We start from the raw sequence: 15,154 nt of genomic DNA on the forward strand, positions 1-15,154 counted from the left end.
GTTCAGAGGCGAGCTAGGCCTGCAGCCCCCGTCAGGCCCCGCTGTCACTCGTGAGGAGACGCGGGGCTGAACGCACCCCCCCTTCCTGCCCAGAGAGGCCGTGCCTGTCCCTAGGGCTGTGGCGTCTCCGAGCTCGGTGGGGGAGGGACGTCCCAGTGGCACCTGCCTCAGTTGCCCACGAGGCAGCGTGTTTCCTGTGGTTCATGTGGTCCACTGGCCCCATCAGTAGTGGTCAGTTTAGAATGGCTTCTTGCAGATGAAATTGTAGCAGAGTCCAATAGATTTTTCTCTTTATTCTCAGATTCTTTTCTGATGGAAACACGTAAAAGTTACTGCAGATCAGTGTTGCTCATCCTTTTATGTGTTATTTCTGCAAAGCTGTTCCCACTTCCATTCCTAAGGGGCTTGTTTATGTCATCGTGTTGTAGTAAATGCTTTTGCTCATGGGCCTCCTGACTCCTTCCTTTCCAGGCCATTCTTGGGGCAGGGCATTATGTATATGCGGATCAACCGGAAGACTTCAACCAGAAAGTCAAGGAGATCTGTGACACCGTGGACTGAGCGCACTGACGAGGCTGTGGGGGCCCTGTGGACCGACGGACACCGAGCCCCAGCAGGGCGCACGGTCTGCCGTGCAGAGGAGGGTGCAGCAGAGCGCCGGGCGGCTTCTGACTGCCCTTCAGAGATACTGTCTGTATGAAGCTCACACATTGAAATCAGTAGTGCCTTCTAGAAGAACAGCTTTCCTTTCTCCTACACAACACTGAAATATTCAAGAGTCTCCAAGTATGATAGCTTTAATAAAAGGTTATTTGTCCCTCTGCTGTACTGAAAAATTGTAATTTTTCAACTGAAACTTTTTTCCTTTCTATCTAACTTTGCTGTGTTGGGTACTTTTTATATTTCAGTCTATATCGGCAATTTAAAAAAGTGACTATTGGGTCTATAATTTTATATACTGTAAAGGTGCACTTTATTTCCTTTGCTTGTATTTACCATGTCTAATAACTGATCTAGTTAATCACAATTTCATGTGTTTTTGTGTAAAAATTTATCACTTGTTTAGAATCCTTCAGTTTGTTTTTGAAATGGAGTGATGGTGAAACAGCATTTTGGTTAAAAAGATGGGAACTTATCACCAGCATGAATTTTTCTGATGCTCCTCTATTCCCTACTGAAGGCTGCACGGTCACGTTCAGCATTTAAGTGTGGCTCATCCTGATGTATCTTAAACAGCGCAATTCCTTGAAATCTCTTATATGTGATATAACTGTATACTTACAGGGAAACATGATACTAATACTTAAGTGATTTAAGTACTGCAAAGCCTTAACTAATTCTCTCTTAATACTCTTTTCTGTGAGCCAGCTGCAGCACAAGGAACAGACTTCCTTCTGAGGGGATGTTAAGACTTACCTTCCAGTAAGCCATCATATATTGTCATTAACATCTAACTCTTGTAGATGGGTGCTAAAACTGGATTACGTTTTTAACCACTGAAAGAGACAAATAGGTGGTTTGTCTGCACAATAGGTGTATCTCATACAAATGAGATAGCATGCGACTGTTGGGGTTTGTTTTCGTTTTTGAGGTTTGTGTTGATGAAATCATACACATACTTGAAGTTATCGTATAAGAATTATGTAACGTTGATTGAACTATTTGCCAATAACTACCATCAAGTATAATAACACTTTTCTTGCTGTTTTAAAACGAGGAAACTTTGAAACTGTGAAAATCACCATGTGGTAACTGGCTGCTGAGAAGACCCTCCGAAAGAGAACGTTGAATCGAATTGTCCTCAACGAGGCGTAGTTGCCTATGTTTTGGTGACATTGCTTGTCTAGGAGAAAGGTGGCTGTGTAAATAGAAACAGTGAACTGGAACCTTAATAAAGGCTTAATGGTTTCGACTGTTGAAGGTTTTAAATGATTAATTAGGAAATCTGTAATAGGTTAGGAAACGTAAGGTTGCATCACTTTAACTGCCAGAAAGACCGAATGTTCTATTTTCAACATGACCTTCTCTACAAAGGAAGAGGCAAATTATACGGAAGCACAACAGGTAATTCCCAGCCAGCCCTGTGTCTGACGAGGCATCTAAACCAGGTTGTGCAGGAGGACACCAGAAGGCCAGGGCCGCTGTCAGACCTCTCTTCCTAGCGAACAATAGTCGTCTGTAGTTTTCAGTTCGTGTCTTTGAGGGCTAGCTTGAATCCTTTAAGTGGTACAAACAGTTTGGGGAGTATTTTTGACACACTCCGCAGGCCCTCTTAATTGGTAAATGACAGTTTTATACTGTACCAGAGGCTTTCTGTGAAGGAAACTTGGTCCCAACCCTTAGAGGCAAGTTACTAGTTCACTTCATGGACGGAGTTTCTGGCCACAGATGTGCCAAATGATTCGGGAAAAAGATGTTCTCAGACGTCAAGAGGAACTATCAACTGATTTTGCTTTATTTGAAAAATACTGTCATAATTCTTAAGAGGTAAATCTTGGGGTCTACACTATGTAATCTTGTGAATACTGAGCTGGCAGAGAAGGTCATAGTCCTCAAAATTCCTGAAGATACAGTGGGTGCTAAATGTTCTCTAAAAAAATCCTGTTACAGTATTTGATCTCTGCTAAATTATGCACAATGTACTTTAACTTTATTTTACAGAATAAATTTTAACTGTAATAGTTGCAATAAGACAGCTGCTCTATATTTTCTTGGGTTTTTGCCGTGGCCCGGACTGCTTATACTAGTTACTGGGGACCGTAGTTCAGTGGGGGTGCAGGAAGTAACACATGTTGGCATCGGAGGCAGGGCTCCGACCTCTGTGCATGACTGTTCTGTGTTCATGCCTCCCTTAGTGGGAGGTCTGTTTCCTTCAAGAACGAAGCTTCAAAACAAAGTTTGCCTCCAGTTGGTTTCAGATTATTATTTAGAAAACGCTTTTGAAATGTCTTTATATAGATATATATGTGTATATATTTTTATCATATATATATACATATACAGTTTTTTAAGGGACATATTAGATCCTGATAAAACAAGTTTTTTCCTATATGAAGGTATGGGAAAGAGTAAACTGTAATAGCCAGAAGAACCCTAGAAAAGAACAGTGGAGAAGGAGGGAAAGCCCTACTTGATATTATAACATTACTAAAAACAATATCCAGTCCAGGAATTTATTATATGATAAAGGGAGCATCATGCTGATGGAGAAGAAGACTTAAACAATGGTGTTAAGACAGATGTGGTTAACTGTACGGAAGAACACAAAGTAGAATCCACTTCGCACACTGTCCCCAAGGATAAAATCTGAATGGGTCAGAGACCCATGGAAATGGAGCCTGCACGCTGCAGGAACACTGGTGTGCCTTCCTTTATACTCTGAGAGGAGGGAAGCTTTCCTATGACTGAAATCCAGAAGCAATAAACAGTAAGGTTGGTATCTTTACCTGAAAATAAGAGTTTTAGATGGCAAAAAAAAAAAAACCCAAACCCCAAAAAAAGGAAAGTCAAAAAGTAAGCTGGCAAAAAAATTGCACTGTTACAAAAGGCATATCTAGCTCTAATATATGAGGAATTTTTAAATGTTAAGCAGAATAGGCAAAAAGATACGGAACACACAGTTCACAGAAAATAAAACACACATGGCCCTTAAATATATGAGGGCATGCAGGAGAGAAGTGCAAATTTAAACCATCACAACACCATTTCTTACCGCGTCAGATGGGGAAGGCTCCAAGCTCCATGATGTGCTCTGCTGCGTCAGCCGTGGGGGACAGGCCCTCTGAAAAGGGTGACATCTGTGGATGGAACTGGCTAATAACTAGCAAAGTGAGGTCTGAGTTTGTTCCTCACCTTGGGCAGCAGTCTCACTTCCGACGACCTGTCTGGGATGCACTGGCGAAGATACGCCCTGCAGAACGCACACACACCTTGCTGACGGCGCTGTTCGGAACCACTGAAGCCTGGAGGCTGCCTCAGTCTCCCCTGAGAGGGCACTGGCCGAAGAAACCGTGGTGCAGACATACCACGGAGCGCCCCACAGCTGTAAACGGAGAGGGGAACCATTCCTGTGTGCTGTTCGGGATGCAGCTCTGGAGTGGAGGAAGTGGAGAATGGGGTCCCGTGTGTAGGAAAGGAGGAGACAAATGAAAAAACAAATACACATTTGCTTCTGTTGTTAATGCAATGGAAAGTGGTGTTTTAGCAATAACTAGTAAATCAGTTTCCCTTGGTGGTGGTGGTAGAAAGCTGGACAGGAAGGGCAACCAGATCTGTGTCTTGTTTTGTCTGTATCTTGTTTTGTATGTCAGCTTTTGGGATCCTTTCAGTGTTTTCTATAATTAAAAAAAAAGCAACCCTTTTTTAATGTCTTTATTTTATTTTGAGAGACAGAGAGAGCGGGGGAGGGGCAGAGAGAGAGGGAGACACAGAATCTGAAGCAGGCTCCAGGCTCCGAGCTGTCAGCACAGAGCCCGATGTGGGGCTCGAACCCACGGGCTGAGAGATCATGACCTGAGCTGAAGTCGGGCACTTAACCAATTGAGCCACCCAGGCACCCCTAAAAAGCAACTCTTAAAACTAAGACAAACTTAGCTGTCAAGCTGGAGGTAAGACCACGCATAGAATTTCTTCAAGTGACTTTATGATCCAGCATTTTGTCTGCACTTTCCTACAGACCAAAGGATCACAAAGAAATCTCAAACTGCATTCAGTATTTATATTTTTAGCAATCGTACTGGTATTATCATTTTGAAACTATAAATTGATAAAGCACGTATGTATTATGTCAGTGGAACTAAGACCATGATTTTTCAATGCAAAAGAGATACTAGAACAAAGTCAAGTAAAAGCCGTGTGATTGTATATTTCAATTGGAAATACCAGTAAAATACTGTGATTTATTTTTCTCTTTCTGAAAAAAAAAAAAAAAAAACATACCACATAGTATTGTGCATGGAAAGTTCTTGAAGCAATCACAGCCCAGTGGTGAGGCCCTTCCTAACACGAAGACAGTCCCACTGAAGGGGCAGGGAAAGGCTAAGATGAGCCTGGACGATCTCATGTCTGAAAGCAAGGAAGCCATCAGAGTAAGGTCATGTCACAGGACCCAGGAGCCAACACAGGGCCCCCACTGGCCAAAGATGGAGCAATATAGACATCGAAAAGGATAGTGGATTGAAATATGAAATATGTAAAAATGCCCAAGTTCATGATAGTTTAAAAAAAAACTATTTGCAGAGTACTAGAGCACCAATCCATTATTTTGAAAATTGCTAACTGGAAAAACAAAGCATTTATCCTGAGCGTTTGGGGTATCACGTTGACCTGATGAGGGAAAGTTCTTCACTTGAGAATCATAACTAGGTATCAGAGAAAGGAGAGGATTGAGAAAGCACCATTTTGTCGCTTCTAGTGAAATAATAGCCCCAGGCTGCTAAAAATATTAGGTGAAAAGTTGATGGGAAACGTTTTGTTGAATGGCTCAGGTTGATAACATGTGAACCCAGTGATCCATCTTAGTGTTACTAAAAAAGGAACAGCCAAGGTTAATGCCTCCAATGTGTTGCGATAGCAAGGACCCAACCCCAGCCGTGTTGAATTCTTGGCCAAAACATAACCTGAATGTAATCAAGCCTCCACGTCGCAAGATCAGTTTGTAAAGGTGTGAGATATTGAAGATCAACATGTTAAACAGCTCACTGAATCCAGAATGTGGGAAATTCCACAGGACAGATAACCCAGTTTCTTCAACCAATTGCAGGTATAAAATAAAGACAATGGATGGTTGGACTTAATGATTAGGGAACATAAAGAACTTGTTTGCATCCTGAATTGAACAAAACCATCTTGGACTTTTCTTTTGATGTTGTAGACTCTAGAGTTCTCTCTCGGCCAGTGAGAGAGTAAGAGAGCAGACGCAGGATGAAAATAGGAGAGATGGCTAATGTCCGGGAAAAGACAAGAGCCGGAATAAGGGGCCTTGACCCGTTTTTATTAGGATCAGAAGGCTTACAGTCATGGTGATGGACGTGCACAGAGAGATAGTGAAACTGTGAACATTAACTTGTGGACGTTAGAGAAGGGGGTTCTTGAAGATCTTTAGGGTTAGGAGTTCGGGTTAATACAAAACAAAATCCTGGCACCAGGCAGGGGCGGTCGGGGGAAGGTTGTTTACAGCAGAAGTGAGGCACCAGCTCTGTTTATCTTACCTAGCCTAGAGGATGAGACAGGTAGGACACGTGACCTCAGGGTTAACCAGGCACCTTTTGTTAATCTCTGCTCTAGGCAGCATCACCCACAGTGCTGTGCAGCAGTCTATAGCTCTATTTACCTGCTTACCTAATTTGGTCCTTCCTTCCTGTGAAAGCAGCTTTCTGCTGTAGTACTAATTGGGGGGCATTTTTACCCTGAACACCTTATCTTGCTTACTTCATGTATCTTTGCCCCTCTCTATTCTGGGGGCTCTGCACCTCCTTATTCTTGGTGCCTTTGCACCTCTCTATTCTGGGATGCTAATCTTGTTTACTCAAACTCGGGTGTGAGCATTCTATGGCTTTGTACTTCTATATGCCTTGTTAACCCATTGGTGTAAGCCCGGGGGGTTCCTAAGCTTATTCCCCACACTTTGAGACAAAATATTAAGATGGCTTGCATATCAGATGATATTAAATAATTGTTAATTTTTGGGTGATATAATTGTGATAATTGATAAAATTGTGATATAGTGATGACATTTGTTGTTTTTAAAGCCCTTATCAGGGATACAGACTAAAGCATTTGTGGTTGAAATTATGACTGAAATTATTTAGGAAAAAGGCAGAGGGCAGGAAATAAATAAAATGAGCAGAATGTTATGTTGAAGCTGAGTAACAGATATAGAGGGGCTTATGGGGGGGGGGTTAACTCTGTTCTACTCTGATGCATGGTTAAGAATTTCCATAACAAGAATTTAAGGATGGAGGAGAATGGGGAGAGATGGGGACTGCCAGTATAGACAACTTTTTTTTTTTTTTAAGAGTAAAGAGCAAGCAGACAGCTGGTTAATAGCTAGAGGCAGAGCCTGATGAATGACCCAGCAGAGAGGGGTGGGGGAAATGGTGCAGGAGAGAATGGTACTCCCATATCCTTTTGGTAGGACTATAAATAGCTATTACCCCTGGGCAAGTAATCTACATGGTAAAATTATAAATGTCACCTGACACAGCAATTTTGTTTCCAGTGTTCAATCTCACAAACACACCCGCACCAATGTGCAAAAGACAGTTACAAGACATTTGTTGTAACATTGTAACATTAAAAGTCTGGAACCCCTTATATGCTTAAATTCTAGTATAGCCATACACTGGAATATTACACAGCCTTAAAAATGAGGTAGGTCTGGGGGCGCCTGGGTGGCTTAGTCGGTTAAGTGTCCGACTTCCGCTTAGGTCATGATATCGCGGTTCGTGGGTTCAAGCCCCGCGTCGGGCTCTGTGCTGACTGCCAGCTCGGAACCTGGAGGCTGTTTCAGTCTGTGACTCCCTCTTTCTGACCCTCCCTGCTCACACTGTCTCTCTCTCTCTCCTAGAAATAAATAAAAATATTAAAAAAAAAAAATGAGGTAGGTCTCAATATAGAAGTATATCAAATGATCCCATTGCATACCTTAAACTTACTTATGTTATATGCCAATAACATCTGAATGAAGCTGAAAAATATGAGGTAGATCTGTAATGTAGATCTCTGAGTGAAAATATGGAAAAATTTCAAAATATCTTTAATGAAAATAATGAAGAAGAATTCAGAATTGTGTATATAATATACATATATATTACACACACATACATATGTACACACATATAAATACAGATAGTGTATGGCTCTGAAGTTACATAGACATATACTTTTATGCTGATATAAAGAGACATTTGGGGGGAGGATAAACATGTACATGACAGTGGTTAGCTTTGAACAAGAACAAGACTCTTTTATATGTTCTTATAAATTTTGGAACCTGGTGCATTCTTTATGTTTTGGTAAAAATATATAAATAGAAAAAAAATCCCAATACCTTGGCTAATGCTAACTAGGTAAGAAAATAACGAAAGGGGCTTACCAGCTGTGGGGTTATCCATGTGGATGTGCAGACCCAGACTGGGAGAAGAGGGACAGGTGTTTAGAGTTTGTAAGGCTCTAAGCCTTGGTGATTTAATTATCAAAAATTGAACTATAAAGTCACAATTTGTCTGTCTTTGTTCTAGAATAGAAACACGGTACCAACACGAAACTGCCCTCTTAATTTGTTCAATTTTGCATACACTTGTAGCAAGGGTCATCTAAATTAGAATATACATAGTTCTCTATACCTCTAAGTCTCTCTACCTTTCTTGATGTCTCTACCTTTCTTTCTCTCTCTCCCCATCTCATATGCACCACCACATCTCTCCTGCTATTATAATGTCAAATTAGAACTGATTAAAATGTATTTGTCTGTTTTCTGGCTGTAGCCCGGCTTTGGGATCACCTAATTAGGTTAGCTCCCAGATTTAAGATTGAAACACAGTCTTAGCAAGTAGTTTTCTAAATGAATGGGTAAGGAATTTTATTCCACCCTATATTTTAATCCTTAAAAATATCCTATATACTCAAGGCTTAACAGGTTTCCATGAAGAGCCCATTAGTTGAAAATTCAGAATATCCCACGCCTACTTTTTGCTTATTAAACAGTGCATTCATCCTGAGAGAGGGGTCACTTGGCTGACAGACATGGGGGCTGAGATTTCCAAGTCAGGTTTGCCGCATCATAGGACACTGGACACTTGTCATGGCAACAGGGACGGAGAGCTTGATGACAGGACCCATTTACTCCTTGGAAGTTAAGATCAGACACGTTAGTCACAATAACCAGGCTGAGGAGATAAGTGCATTACAAACACCACTGTTGTGTTCATCATGTTGATTACGAGCTGCTTCCTAGCTTTTTATCTATGAATGTTTTTATAATCAGACCATACAGCAATGGGAACAATTAAAGGTGGAGACCAGGATGCCAGGGGCAGATAGATGACTGGTGTTTCACCTTCCTGTGCCAAGCAGCTGCAGGTCTGTGAGAACCCCAGCAGATCTTTAACATATACCTATCCAAGCCTTGGAAAAGCTGCTTTCCGTGAAGTGGGCGGGACACCAGAGGCAGACCGCTGGAGGACCGCCATCCAGTCCCCGCACGGCCTTTCTTCGATATCAGAAAGTTTTCAGTGATGGTCTTGAAGGGGAAGCATCTCCTCTGTGCTTCTGAATGACCTCTCAGCTTCATGTGACCCACACCGAGGATTTAGGCAGCCGACACCTCTTCCTTGGCAGCCAAAGGCAGATCCCAGCCACACCCTCGAGCGCAGCCTGCTTTGGTGAAATCTAAGCATGAGATGTGGACTGTGCCAGCTCTCAGAGCAGCTAAGCCCAAACTCCCGTGTGTCTTGAGTCATCAAGGTTGCTCGTTATACATGCAGTGTTGAGGCACTCAACCCAAGAGATTCCGGTTCCGCAGACCTGTGGACAGGGACTGGGAATCTCCATTTTCAATGGGCACTGCGCCCCACCCCCACCCCCAACTCCTCAATATATCTGAGAGGGATGTGTCGATGTTTTGTTTGGTTCATCAGGCAGTTAATTTGGTTGGACCCAAATTACAAAAACTATTTCTTGATGGCTGCAGAGGTCTCAGTTCAACTTTATCCTTAGCTGTAGTCTGCCCCCTGCACACAGCCAGAAACTGGGGCCAAGGTGATAGTCAGACTTTGCAGCTCCCCGCTGTGGGAGCCCTCTCCTTTCCAAGACTGCCCCTCATTTTGCAGTGGCTGTGCTTGCCCTGAACTCTGTCTTCTGTTTTTGTTTTTTTTAACATTTATTTATTTTTGGGAGACAGAGCGACAGAGTGTGAGCAAGGGAGGGGCAGAGACAGAGGGAGACATAGAATCCGAAGCAGCCCAGAGCCTGACGCAGGGCTCCGATTCACGAACTGTGAGATCATGACCCGAGTTGAAGTCGGCCACTTAACCAACTGACCAGCCCAGGCACCCCTGTCTTCTGGTTCTTAAAGCCAAAAAGATTCCTGGTTTTCTACCAGAGTTCTGGGCCCCTCTCCACCTCGTGGCCCTAAGTTATGGCTTCTTGTAGGCTAAGAACTATGACTTAGCTATTCTCTGCTCCCAGGGTTAAGCCCCTTCCTGAATCTGCTTACTTTTTGTCATATTCTCTGGGGACTTCACGTTGTATTTCCTTCATAGCGTCCAGTTAATGGTGGCTCTCAGCAGGTGGGCTGGTCCCCGGTCAGATCTTCCCGGCCCTGCCGCCAGATCAGACTTTGGGAATCACTGTTCCTCGTGTTCTTTTTGCACAAGCTTGAGACCTGGCTAGGTGGAGGCTTGTTTGCTGTAAGACGCGCTCACACGTTATTTCTGTACTTAAGTTCCTTACCATCAGCCTGTTGTGGCCACATCCTGCAATCTGTGGATATTCCACTTTACTGGAAGAATGTAAATAAGAATTAGCGAAGGCAGGAAAAGCGGTGTGGCATTTGCACTGCTTTTAGAGAATGAGGCCCCACACTTAGCTGAGATGAAAACCGAATATAGTTTGCAGTCAATATCCTGTCTGGAAGCCACCATTTCTATCTTATCTCTCTAAGGCTGCCTTTTTTTTTTTTTTTTTTAAGCCCATCTATCTTTAGCTTTCACTGGCCTTACAGGCCTTGTTTTTCCTGCCCATCAATGGCTCCAGAAACTTCCAACATTTCACCAGTACACTGTTCCTGAGGCCTCTGCCCTCTCTGGAATTTATTTCTCATATTTATGGTTGCAGCCATGCCAGTTTGTGGTCATCTAATAGCCCTTGTGCTATAAATTTTTACTAAGCCAACAAAAGCAAAAATGGTTACATTCTTGAGAAATGCCGAATTCTCATAAATCAGGAAGGTTCTAACAACTTCAGTTGGTAAAGTACTACAATGTCCTGCATTACTCAGCACCCCGTGGCATCAACTACAGTATAAGATTAGTGAAATCTCACTAGTCTGGAAGTCAGTAAAAATCTTGAGGGGTGAATGCTTTTAAACTTTTTCGTTGCAGACAGAAACTATTCATGATCCCCTAAAACCAACCCCAAAAGTCCTCAAGGGTGATGTTCCTGACACATCCCCTCCACATCTCCACTGTCCAATGCTGATCACAAAGGAATTTGAAAATAATGATCTGATCTGAGAAGCGGTTTGTTTACTATGCTGACACTGACGGGGGAGGATCTAGAATCTTGATAATCATAGTCCTGTGACCTGTGAATTGGTGCTCTGACATCTCCCCTGTCATTAATCTTTGGCCTGTGGGGACAGGAGCCAGCCATTAAGTCAGATGTCACACACATGCCTCCCCTCCCACTACTGGAGATGCTGTGGAGAACCCGGAAGAGAAATAAGACCTGAGTGCACAAAACAGCCAGCACTGAGCCTTGCATGTAAAACCCCGGATGCAGGAAGATGCAGAGAGCCTCCCTCAACATGTAAGCAGCTGGCATTCTCACCACAGATCTAAATTACTTTTTAATCTGCTGGGTGGCTCAGAACTGCACAAAGGAGCAAGGGTTTCCTGGCCCCTGAGAGAAAGATGGAGCAGCAGTGAGCAGCAAGGGATAAGTGGGTACCTATTCTGTCCTCATTACCCGTTCCGCGTACCTCACAGAAGCGCTTGGGTTTCATCCTAAAGACACCAAACTGACGTAGAAGGTGTAAATAAGGAGGGTGGGCCATGGGACAAGACAGACTTAAAAGGCATCTCCAAAGACCACCTCCATTTCACAGAGAAGGAAAATGAAGCCCACAGAGAGGTCAGGTGACTTGCCCAAGGTCACCCAGCTAATGACTGGTCAGCCAGGACACTCAAAATTGTTCTGAGATTCAACACAGACTCCTCCCCATTACAGTTCTTTTCATTCAAAGTCTCCCTTCTGCGAGGTTGGCCAAATATTATAAATCATAGTGGAGGGCTGGTCTGCCAAGGGGTAGAGTGGGCAGGGTCTTTCTAGAAAATCACAGACATGACGAAGGTAGATAACTTGGTTGTCTAGCGAAGTTTTCATCCAGATCTCCCAAGTTTTCATCCAGATCCCGCCAGCACCTCAACAAGGCAGAACTAGGCATTTTCAGAATGATTACAAGTCGCCCTGTGATAGAAGGTGTTCAAAGAAATGTCCTAACTTATAGGTCAACCCTGGACTTGACGCCTCAGGCCCTCCAGTCAAAAAAAACGACCGAGGGGTTGGCTCTCCTGGGTCATAGCTATTTGGGAGTCTGCTGTTTCTTTGTGCAGTTTCGGCAGTTATACTGTCAGGTAAATGCAGTGTTGTAAAGAGGATTTGCCTCTGGCCTGGTGTAGGGCTCGGGAAAGCCCAAGCAGGCAAGGCAGTTGAACCAATGTGTCTTATAAGATGCTGGCTTTGAAAAACATGGAAACCGCCTAAGTGTCCATCAGCGGACGAATGGATCAAGAAGATGTGGTTTATCTATACGATGGAATACTACATGGCAGTGAGAAAGAAGGAAATCTGGCCATGTGTAGCAACATGGATGGACCTCGAGGGTGTTATGCTGAGCGAAATAAGTCAGGCAGAGAAGGACAAATATCATATGTTTGCACATATAGGAGGGTTAGGAGGAACTTAACGGAGGACTGTGGGGGAGAAGAAGGGGGGAGATGGGCATGGAGGAGGTTTCTTGTGGGGATGAGCACTGGGTGTTATATGGAAACCAACCTGACAATAAACTATTTGTAAAAAAAAAAAAAAAAAAAAAAAAAGATGCTGGCTTTGAACTACTATTCTTCTTTTGTAAGAACAAAAACTCCTGAAACGCTAATTGTGTGCTATGAGCTTTGCAACATTATTTTATTTAACCCTTGTAACAGCCCTCCTGGAAGGTACGCCTGCTTTAGAGAGAGCAGATGGTGTGGGTGGCCTGCGCGTGGCGCCTTTGTGGGACACTGGGTTCTACTGTCATTGGTTGCAGCTCACGCTGACCTTTCTCCTGAGGACTGCTCTCTGCTGGCCAGTGGCCTTACCTGGAGATGTCACTTAAAGGAAAAGTCAAGGAAACCTCCTGACAAAGAGAGAAAATAGGAGAAACAACTGAAGAGAGACATGAATGTTGGATTTTCTGGACCTATCTTCCATCTAATTGACATTCCAGAAAGAGAGAGACTCGTGAAAATTTGCATTTGCATAGGGAATAGAAAATAGTCCATTTTTATCTTTTTTTTTTTTACATTTTTTAATGTTTTATTTATTTCTAGGAGAGAGAGAGAGAGACAGCATGAGCAGGGGAGGGTCAGAGAGAGAGGGAGTCACAGACTGAAACAGGCTCCAGGCTCTGAGCTGGCAGTCAGCATAGAGCCCGATGCGGGGCTCGAACCCATGAACCACGAGATCATGACCTAAGCGAAAGTCGGACGCTTAACTGACTAAGCCACCCAGGCGCCCCCAAAAATAGTCCATTTTTAAAGTGAATTTCCTTGTGGTGCCCTCCGGTGGTGAGAAGCAATAGTGGGAGCAGGGGTGGGGGGAGGGCACAGCCTAATGAACTGTCAACCTCTTAAAGATGCCGAAGATCCTTGGCTAAGGAAAAAAGAGAGAATTCTACAAGTTCCAGAGAGAGATAGACACACACAGTTTCAGCAATCAGACTGGCCCCCATTGTTTATCTTCACAGTGTGAGCTATCTACAAACTTATGAAGGAAAATTATTTTGAACCTGGAATTCTACACCCCGTTTATTACCATTAAGAGTGAGAGCAAAGTAATAATGCTCTTGAACTTGCAAAATCCCAGCTGAGGCTGGATGTATAATTTGTGGGGTGCAGGGCACAATGAAAAGGTGGGGTCCCTAGTTAAAAAATGCATTAGGAATTTTAGGGTGGCAACAATAGCTGAAGAGTCAGAGTCATTGTGATACAATGAGGGAAAGACTTGACCAGCCATTGCTGGTCAAGATGAAAGGGGGCCCAAGTCAAGGAATGCAGGCAGCTTCTAGAAGCTGGGAATGGCCAAGAAATGCATTCTCCCCTAGAGCAGCTGGAGGGAACACACCTTGATTTTAGCTCAGGAGATGCCTTTTAGACTGTGGGCCTCTGAGACTGTGAGATAATAAATCTGTGCTGTTTTCAACTCCTGACTCGGTGGTAATTTGTTACAGCAGCAACGGGAAATCATTTCACCCTCAGTGAAAAAGACAGACTCTCAAATAATACAAAATCAAAGCTAAGATAAAACAAATACTCTAAAACTATGGGGCTGAAGTTCAGTTATCAACGATTTACAAGAGGAAAAACAAGACCAAACAGGGAAGCTTTATTTATTCGTTCAAAAGTATGTGTTGTACATTTATATGTGCCAGCCAGGGAGCTAACTACGTGAACACGACTTGGCCATGACGTGTCATTGGCACTTAAAGTTGGGGAGAGGAGCAGTTTAAAAGGAATTCATTTCGACATATGTAAATAATTACAATTCCTAGGAGCACTATGACACACAGGGTGCTGACATCGAGACTCTGGCTGGTGGCTGGGGATGTTGAAGAGCAGATCTTAAGCTGGGGCGAGGGTGCAGGAAGCGGCCTCACTTCTCAGAAAAGGGTAAGGTAGGTGACCATGGAAGGTGCTGCTCGGAGCTTCTGCTCTGGGGAAAGATGGACTGACAGCCCCAGAAGCTTGCCCCTCCAGACGCACCTCTGTGTCCCCTCAAGGCCACACTTCTCCCAGTCAGCCCCAGGCAGTGACTGAACATGGCCGGGGGCCTTAAGAGACAGTCATCCCTGCCTGATAGGGGGCTCCCTCAGTGGGCACTCCCTGGCCCACTGGAGCTTCACCGTGGTCTGTGACCTTCAAGTCTAATTTCTTTCTTCTTTCTCTCTTTTCACACGGGTCAGCATAGCCCTTCCTCTGCCTCCTCCAGCTCTCTCTCTTCTGGAGGCATTTTCCTCAGCAAATGCCTTGCACATCTACTGCTGTGTGACAAATTACCATAAAATTAGTGGCTTAAGGCAACACATATTATCTCACAGCTTGTGGATAGCATCACTCATCCTGTGCCTCAGGATCTTTCCCGAGGCTGCCATTATGGTGGCGCCCAGGGTGGG

At 43.8% G+C, this 15,154-nt stretch overlaps 1 protein-coding gene across 2 annotated transcripts in view; it reads left to right on the forward strand.

Moving 5' to 3' along the window:
• The window catches only part of ABHD5 (abhydrolase domain containing 5, lysophosphatidic acid acyltransferase), a 28,754-nt gene extending 26,834 nt beyond the window's left edge, over positions 1 to 1,920 (forward strand). Inside the window, exon 6 of one of the 2 annotated variants that reach the window (XM_077754300.1) lies at positions 472 to 1,920. In XM_077754300.1, coding sequence (XP_077610426.1) covers positions 472 to 700 — 229 coding nt within the window. In that variant the 3' untranslated portion in view covers positions 701 to 1,920. The remainder of the gene's footprint in view (positions 1 to 471) is intronic. The other variant, XM_077754299.1, reaches the window with a different exon arrangement.
• The last annotated feature ends 13,234 nt before the right edge of the window (positions 1,921 to 15,154 follow it).

This window comes from Crocuta crocuta, unplaced genomic scaffold, assembly GCF_008692635.1.
Source record: "Crocuta crocuta isolate KB4526 unplaced genomic scaffold, BGI_CrCroc_1.0 scaffold70, whole genome shotgun sequence".
NCBI classification, from domain to species: Eukaryota; Metazoa; Chordata; class Mammalia; order Carnivora; family Hyaenidae; genus Crocuta; species Crocuta crocuta.